This window comes from Esox lucius, chromosome 5 (assembly GCF_011004845.1).
Source record: "Esox lucius isolate fEsoLuc1 chromosome 5, fEsoLuc1.pri, whole genome shotgun sequence".
Lineage (NCBI taxonomy): Eukaryota > Metazoa > Chordata > Actinopteri > Esociformes > Esocidae > Esox > Esox lucius.
The window spans coordinates 26,131,756-26,140,707 of NC_047573.1; the positions used below are offsets into that span (position 1 = coordinate 26,131,756).

General features: G+C 39.5%; 1 protein-coding gene across 1 annotated transcript; it reads left to right on the top strand.

The window, feature by feature from the left end:
* Positions 1 to 23: 23 nt before the first annotated feature.
* Positions 24 to 8,699, top strand: syt5b (synaptotagmin Vb). The gene is made up of 9 exons (XM_010904652.3): positions 24 to 266; positions 1,369 to 1,588; positions 4,035 to 4,213; positions 4,338 to 4,430; positions 6,839 to 7,006; positions 7,396 to 7,563; positions 7,654 to 7,771; positions 7,921 to 8,054; positions 8,179 to 8,699. The coding sequence occupies exons 2-9, from the start codon at positions 1,369 to 1,371 to the stop codon at positions 8,386 to 8,388; spliced, it is 1,290 nt and encodes a 429-aa protein (XP_010902954.1). The 5' UTR covers positions 24 to 266; the 3' UTR covers positions 8,389 to 8,699.
* Positions 8,700 to 8,952: the final 253 nt, after the last annotated feature.

The following is an 8,952-nucleotide window of genomic DNA, read 5'->3' on the forward strand; positions in this document are numbered from 1 at the left end:
CAGCAACATATGTGTTGTTGACATTCTCCTTTAGAGAGCAGGGTGGGGGAGAGAGATTAACATCCAGCACCGCTTTAGTGATTTGAACACGCTTTAGCTTAGAAGGGATGGTGAGGCAGACAGACAGGCATCATAGTCACTGGACTATAGATGATTCCGAAAGGAATGATGAATGTGTGAGGGTTCCCAAGGGCTGGAAAGAATTTTGACTCAAAAGTGGTTTATTTTAAATTGTTGTTAGAAAAGCCAGAGGAAAATATTACCAGGTAAGTCCAATGCTATTCCACTATTTCAATCTGAATTATCTTAACTCTTATTGTTCATGTAACAATAAAATAAGTGCACTAACTTGTATAATCTTTGTTCACAAACATTTGTGAGTAATATTTCCAGAATAATGGAATGGTTTATGAAGATGCTACATAGATATATTTTTTTAAATGCACAATCATGAGCAAAAGCCCCTTCTACACTTTCGCGATATCAATCTGCTATATATTGTGGAATTGAAAGTGCTGGACATTCAAATTGAAAAACATTGTTAAAAGTTGCATTTGTAGGCGATAGAGATTAATCAGGGGAGTTATCTACAGATTTCTATTCTGTATTGTTTGTTTCTTATGGAATATTAATATTCCTCAAATGTCTACTAAATGTACATAGGAAGTGCTAGCTATAGGCATGCATGGAATTTTAAAGATGAGCTGATAATAAACATGTAAAGCATGAGAATGAACAAGACAAGGAAATGTTATGTAATGCTTCTTCATGAACTCCACATTTTGATGGACATTATCCTCAAACTGGACATTATCCTCAAACTGGACATTATCCTCAAATCACCGTAGATACTTCTGACACCAGCATCAGATATGACGAGAGTGGGTCGGGGGTGCTGGGTGAGGGGCTTTGGTGAGTGGGGACTCCAATGGGCTGAACCACCTGATACTTAAGCCTCAGGGGTCTGGGATTTCAGATTAATATTGTAGTAATCCAGTTACGTGTCAGCGGAGAGCAAGAGATGGACAGGGAAAAAAAGAGAGAAGGAAGCATGGAGGGAATGAGAGGGGAAAACATGGGGAGGGGAGGGATCAGAGAAAGACAGTAACAGAGGGATTAGGGTCAGGCATGTTGAGCATCTGGCTTAGTGTCATCTGGTGCTGTATGAAGGAGGTGAAGAACAGCAACAAAAGGGATGAATGTTAAAAATCCATACAAAGACACAAATAAGCCAAAATGCAGTGAATAAGGGTGTTATTTTTCAAACAGAATTATTTGTTTGCTTATGACAAGCAACAGCTTTTTAACGTGTTTGGGGCAAACTAACCCAATGCTTCCTTGCCCTGTTACTGTTATTTTTAAATTGAGATGAGGGTGGCCAGTGTGAAGTTCCGGGCCCGGCGAGCCGTGGAGCCGGCAGAACATGAACATGAGCATGAACACGAGCATGAACATCAACATGAACATGAGAAAGAGGCCGAATCAGCAGTGGAGCCAACTGCTCATGTCTCTCCAGCACATCACCCCGGCCACCACAACTATGACCACATGAAGAACAAGTTCATGAATGAGATTGGCCACGTGCCACGTAAGTTGTTCTTGGCATGTAAAAGCAGTTGGGCAACTCATAAGGACAACACATTATAAGGACTACACAGATGCTGATTTTATATACAGTGGGGAGAACAAGTATTTGATACACTGCTGATTTTGCAGGTTTTTCCACTTACAAAGCATGTAGAAGTCTGTAATTTTTATCATAGGTACTCTTCAACTGTGAGTGACGGAATCTAAAACTTTCAGTTCCTTCCAAAGATTTTCTATTGGGTTCAGTCCTGGAGACTGGCTAGGCCACTCCAGGACCTTGAGATGCTTCTTACGGAGCCACTCCTTAGTTGCCATGGCTGTGTGTTTCGAGTCGTTTCATGCTGGAAGACCCAGCCATGACCCATCTTCAATGCTCTTACTGATGGAAGGAGGTTGTTGGCCAAGATCTTGCGATACATGGCCCCATCCATCCTCCCCTCAATACAGTGCAATACAGGTTGTACTCAGCCTTCTTCTTCCTCCAAACACTGCGAGTGGAGTTTAGACCAAACAGCTCTATTTTTGTCTCATCAGACCACATGACCTTCTCCCAGTCCTCCTCCGGATCATCCAGATGGTCATTGGAAAACTTCAGACGGGCCTGGACATGCGTTTGCTTGAGCAGGGGGACCTTGCGTGCGCTGCAGGATTTTAATCTATGACGGCGTAGTGTGTTACTAATGGTTTTCTTTGAGACTGTGGTCCCAGCTCTTTTCAGGTCATTGATCAGGTCCTGCCATGTAGTTCTGGGCTGATCCCTCACCTTCCTCATGATCATTGATGCCCCACGAGGTGAGATCTTGCATGGAGCAAGATCTCAGACAGGGAACCTCTATAGATAACAAGTTCAAACAGGTGCAGTTAATACAGGTAATGAGTGGAGAACAGGAGGGCTTCTTAAAGAAAAATTAACAGGTCTGTGAGAGCTGGAACTCCTACTGGTTGGTAGGTGATCAAATACTTATGTCATGCAATAAAATGCTATTTATACAATGTGATTTTCTGGATATTTGTTTTAGATTTCGTCTCTCACAATTATAGAGTACCTATGATAAAAATTACAGACCTCTACATGCTTTTTAAGCAGGAAAACCTGCAAAATTGGCAGTGTATCAAATACTTGTTCTCCCCACTGTATTTGTATACAGTTTTAAGTAATCTCTGAAGCTATTGTGGAAGGTTGAAATCAGCTTGGATCCTGATGCATCAATTTAATACTCATGGATTTTCTGTGCCAAGGGACTGAGTTAGAGTACTGTAGGTAATCAAAATAGAACATGAATGTAACGCGCGCACACATATAAGCTATTATAGATGTCATAACTATGGAACACAGTATTTATTCAATAAAATTCACAATTTTAATGTTAAGTGGGTGTGAAAGGTATATAACATTCCTCTTTTCTCACAAGACTTACTCAAACGGGTAAGATAATTTTGAATCCCCAAGTACATTTTCTTATTTTATTGAGTGCAAAGCAGAATGTCAGATTCAATTTTCAAAATTGATTACCCTATAGGAGCCTGTAACTTACTAGCACAAGCAGTATAAATTACATATTGAACAAGAATTTCAAGCCTCCAACAGAATGATTTTAATATAACAGTAATTCTTCCAGTAAACGATGTCATTCCAGCATTTGAATCCTGCTTGCGGATTATCGCAGCAGTCCAACGGTACAAATGGCTAGCAGCCTCCAGGTTTGGGGGTTAGTAATCACATATTGCTGCCTTGCCTCATCATGCTCTAGCAACTTCATGCAGTAGCTTGATGGGAGCTCAACTGAGGTAGAATTTTAGAGAATGTGTCTCAACCTCCTAGTCGAGCATGCACCATGATAAGAACCAACACGGCATCAGTTGTGCATTGACTGTCCCCGGACCACAAATTGGATATCACAATTTTGGGGAGAAAACAGAATACAAAAATATAATTTTCAGTTTATAAAGTGATTTCAACTTGAAAGTAGGGAAATATCAGGAAAAATAGGGATAGTACATTTTTGACTATGCCTGGGCCTTTCAGATTTGTTCTTCAGTCATTTATGCCTCTGAGATGCACCATTTCAGATCTAGCCCACTAGCATGCCAGAACAGACTTGCCATGGTTTTATTCTGGGTTTGTAAGTTGTCCATATATACAGTTCCGGATAAAATTAAGAATCCACTGCACCTTTTTCTTTCCTTTCCAAAAAAGTTGAAAAGGAAGGTTTTGAGTGAGGAACAGAGGGGTTAAAATTAAGAGACCACCGCAAATTGAACGCTTCTGTTCCTCACTAAAAACTTTCCTTTTCAACTTTTTTGGAAAGGAAAGAAAAAGGTGCAGTGGTCTCTTAAATTTTCCAGAGCTGTATATTTTGTATCCCTAAATACTTGCTTCAAGTATCTTTGTATAGTTTAGATAGAATGTCTGTAGTGGCTAATTGGGTTAACTCTTTCTTCTGTAGTCCCGATGTGGGCAGTTGGGGCCATCGTTGTTCTGGTGCTGGTGTTAGTGGGATGCTGCACCTTCTGCTTCTTCAAAAAATGCTGTGCAAAAAAGAAAAAACCAAAGAAAGTGAGGGAGAGGAAGGCTGGCCGTCGGAAGAAGGCAGATGACGAAGGTGGAGGGGAGGGTGGAGATAAGGTAAAATGGACACACTGACTCAGTTTATATGACAAGATGAAATGAACACATTTCCTATGAACACGGCAATTACAGACAGTGTCAGACAATACCACCCAAAAACACAAAATATGTCTCTGTTCAGGAAGAGGGGGATAAGAAAGAAGGGGAAGGAGAGGAAAAAGAAAAGCTAGGAAAACTGGAGTTCTCCTTAGATTACAACTTCACAGACGCACAGGTAAGCCATTTTCTTATATGGTATAATATCTGATCGAAAGAGCAGTATTGGCAAAATACAAATTATGATGCCATTGGTTGAGTGAGCCTGCTGTCGGATCTAAAAATGAAAAGTCTTGTTTTGTAACAATTATCGTGACCTTTGTGTTTCTTCCGATTTCTAACACTAGTGCTTGTTACCAGGGCTTGAGATTGGCACCCACCCACCCGCCAAATGCGGTTAGAGTTTGGCTGTGGCGTGTAACGCAGTCACCCTTACTTTAGCGGGTGGCATTCTATATATCTATCCACAGGGTTTTTCCTGCATTCAAATCTCAAAGGCAAACAGCCTTCCACCCTCTGTGTGTTGGCATGGTAAAACATGATTTGTGCGCTCATATATAAATACCAGCGAAACACTGCAGCTAAAATGACCGTAGGAGGAAACATTTTCCATATTGAGTGTTGCCAGGTAGGGTATGTTTCCTACATTGGGCAATTTTTTATGGACTTGGGCCATAGGCGGAGTTTGACATTCGAGCCAGGGTGGGCAAATTATTTTTTTTAAATACTCATTTTTACTAAAGCAGTATATGAAATCAGATGTATTACCTACCACCATTTAGTTGTTTTGTGTTATTTAAAATAAAATAAATGCAATTTTTAAATGCAATTACTCGTTTCAGTGCTCCCCCTGCCCTGCCCGCAAACTCAGCGCATGGCTTGGACGAGTTGATTTTTTTGTCTGGAGACTGCGCAGAATACCATTTACGATCAATGAAATCTGGCAACCTTGTATACAGGACCATACAAGTCCAGACATCGCAGAGATGAGTAATGTCGGGAAAACAAGTGGATCCTAGTTTTCTTTTACACCCAAGCACGTCACAGTATTCCATTAAAACAGAATAACAACAAATTACATCTAATCCGAATAAATTTTTTTTTTTACTTTTCACGTAACTTCTAGTAGCCAAAAATTTCAGATTTGTTTTTAAAGAGAAATCGCAAGACAAACGAAGATGACAGGCGAAAATCAGATTAGGGTATGTAGGCTACTATCACCAAAAATAGACAACTATAATATTGACTGCGATTAATTATAAAGCTGATGGTTGATTTCATATTTATTTTTAAATAACATGGTAATAGTTCTACGTTATGTTAAGAATAAATAGATTGCTTGCATATTTTGGTTGATATTAGGGAGGACATTGTAGTGTGCATTAGCTGCTCAAGTGGTCATGGACAACAGGTCAGATTTAAAACTATAATAGTTGTCTTTTTCAAGTGTGTAGCCACATTATATAAAGTATTTCATAGAGGGGTGTCCAGTAGAGTGGGGTACCACTTTTGCCTAATAGTGACTGAACCAGTGAACAAGACAGGCTAAGATGTAGCACACCATAGTCACATTTGATCAAATAAAACATAATTCCCCAACAATTAAATGGTGGCTAGTGAAAATACGTAGTGGCTAGTAACTTTGGAATATGGTTGTCCGTGTTCAATAGACCCTTCTATAGATTTGTCTCAACAATGTTTCTATTATCCATAACAATGGAGGATAGGCAGATTGACAAATATTTTCTTGCTTTAGCTTGACGGGGGCCATGTTCCCACACTCAAAAAAACAGGGGCAGTACTGAATTTTACGGATTCTTTTGAGATTGATAGCTAGCTAGTCTTTTTGAGATTGCAAAACAATGTCTGTTTGATGATTACTCATTGCAAGAGCTGGACATCGCTATGAATTTTGGATATTGTGGTTTGCTTACAACATGGAAATGTAGATGGACCATATCTACAAGTGAAATGCAGAAACACTCCTAACAACATAGTAATTGTTTGATTTCAAATCTAAACTGTTTAGTATAGCCTGAAGAGTGTAGCCAAAATAAAAAATAATTTGCTGTCCCAATAATTACAGGGGACTGTAGGTACAATCATATTTTAATAAACTAAATATTGAGGAATAATTAAAACCTTCCATAGAAGTGAGTGGGTTCATTTATTGAATTGAGAGTTAATCATAGAGAAAGCATGGCCCGTGCTTGGCAATTGACGTGCCATGTTGAGTCAAAGCAAAATATTAAAAATGTTCTGGCCATACTACTACATACATAGGATTTAGAAATGTGATGGCACACATTATATGTTAAAACCATAGTAATGGACACATATACAGTACGTACATAGAGCAGCAGTAACATTTCCCTTTAGGGACTTGGATTTTAACCTGGATTTAATGTTTCTTTCAATGATCTTTTTGTCTATTTGGTGTGAGTTTTAACATGTTCCAAAGTGTGTGACATTAATATCAATCATATCTGAAACTGAGGATTTTGGGGAGAAATTATTTGAAGCTCTGGGTGACCTTTTCTTCTCCTGATCATCTTGACTCCTATTTTTGGTCTTTTCTCACCAAAGCTTATAGTGGGTATTCTACAAGCTCAAGATCTGGCTGCCATGGACATGGGGGGTACCTCAGACCCATACGTCAAAGTATATCTGCTCCCAGACAAAAAGAAGAAGTACGAAACTAAAGTCCAGCGCAAGAACCTGTGCCCAGTTTTCAACGAGACCTTCATCTTCAAGGTTTACCTTTTGTCAAACCTTGTGGCTTTGTTTGTTTGTCTTATGTGCCTGTTTCTTTCTGTCTCTGTGTCTCAGTAGCAGCTTGTGTTCCAGGTGTTTGATGATGTTTCACTTGTTGGTCTCTGAATTCATGTGGGCAGAAGTCCAGCCCACACCCGTGCTTCCCTTCATAGTTTGTCTCGTTCTCTGATTGAAGTCTGTCAAGGTATCCCTAAACATTTTTTAAAAATGCAGACTTAACAATGCATTTTTACTTGTCTTCTGTCAATACATGTTTTTGTTTGTTTTGTTTGTCTGGATTTGTAAATAATATTAGGGCATACATTTCTCTGTCGAAGTGCGTCTACCAAATATGCCCTTGTGACTATTGCTCCTGCCTCTCCTCCAAGATCCCGTACACAGAGTTGGGAGGGAAGATCCTGGTATTGCAGGTCTTTGACTTTGACCGTTTCTCCAAGCATGATGTAATTGGGGAGATAAAGATTCCCATGAACAGTGTAGATCTGGGACAACCCATGCAGTGTTGGAGGGACCTAGAGAGCAGTGAAAAGGAAGAGGTATGATGTACTCATCTGTCAAGTAAATCCTTTGCGCATGTAAGCATAGAGGTAGCTAGTTTAACACAGTATTGTTGTGAATTGTATCAGGCAGAAAAACTCGGTGATGTCTGCATCTCTTTGCGCTACGTACCCACGGCTGGAAAACTCACTGTCAACATAATGGAGGCTAAGAACCTGAAGAAAATGGATGTTGGTGGCTTATCAGGTAATTTAAAATCTCAAAATGTAGGTATCTTTTCCCTTCCTTCCTCAAAAGGTGTGAGGCTTGTAGCATCAGCCATGTCTTAAGTCTGATCCAAGTTAACCAAACAATAGTGACTACTTTGCTTACACCCTTCTGCTTCCTTCCCTCAGATCCGTTTGTCAAGATTGTTCTGCAGCACAATGGGAAACGGATCAAGAAGAAAAAGACTACTGTCAAGAAGAACACGCTCAACCCCTACTTCAATGAGAGCTTCAGCTTTGATATTCCCTTTGAGATGATCCAGGTATTGCATTTTTTTCTTTATAAATTTACATGTAGTTGCAAAGTACACCACCAGCATTATGAAAGTACAGTGGCTCATTAAAGTGTTTAAACACATGTTCTGTGTTTCTGTGTTTCTTAATCAGAAAGTGCAGGTCGTCATAACAGTGTATGATTATGACAAACTTGGAAGCAATGATGCAATTGGAAAGACCTTCATGGGTTACGGTGCCACAGGAGTGGGGCTCAAACATTGGTCAGAAATGTTGGCCAATCCCAGACGTCCAGTGGCACAGTGGCATGTCCTCTGTCCAGAGGAAGAGGTGGATGCAGCTCTCAAAGTCCCACCTCGTTAAATTGCCCTCATTAGGATCATTACTTTTTTCCACAACCAAAACCATGTTTTGATGTGTCTTGGAGTGTTGTTACAATCTCTTGGTTTGTCTCTTTGATGTTTGTTTTTTTATGTTGATGATATTATGTCATTTTTCATAGTTTTTGGTGTGTGAGAGCTTGTTAGTGGTTGTGTGCATCATCACAGCATGCATACATGCATGTATGAGCATTTCTGTTTGTGTGTCTGATTTCATTTGATATTTTAAAAATTTCCTAAACTTGTGTTAATGTTCTAAGTAATTATATTTGTAATATACAGTACCATTCAACAGTTTGGGGTCACTTGTCTTTGTAAATGGCTATTGGAAACAGCTGGAAACAGATTTTTAATTGAATATTTACACAGGACTATAGAGGCCCATTATCAGCAAACATCACTCCTTTGTTCCAATGGCACATTGTGTTTGCTAATCCAAGTTTATAATAAAAAATATTGAATTATAAAAAATGAATTATGTAATTATGTTTGCACAGCTGAAAACTGGCCTTCTTTAGACTAGTTGAGTATCTGGAGCATCAGCAAT

Coding starts and splice junctions, on each gene's coding strand:
- syt5b (XM_010904652.3), top strand. CDS start 1,369: ATGAGGGTGGCCAGTGTGAAGTTCCGGGCCCGGCGAGCCGTGGAGCCG. Junction 1,589..4,034: donor TGAGATTGGCCACGTGCCAC/GTAAGTTGTTCT, acceptor TTTCTTCTGTAG/TCCCGATGTGGGCAGTTGGG. Junction 7,772..7,920: donor GGATGTTGGTGGCTTATCAG/GTAATTTAAAAT, acceptor TCCTTCCCTCAG/ATCCGTTTGTCAAGATTGTT.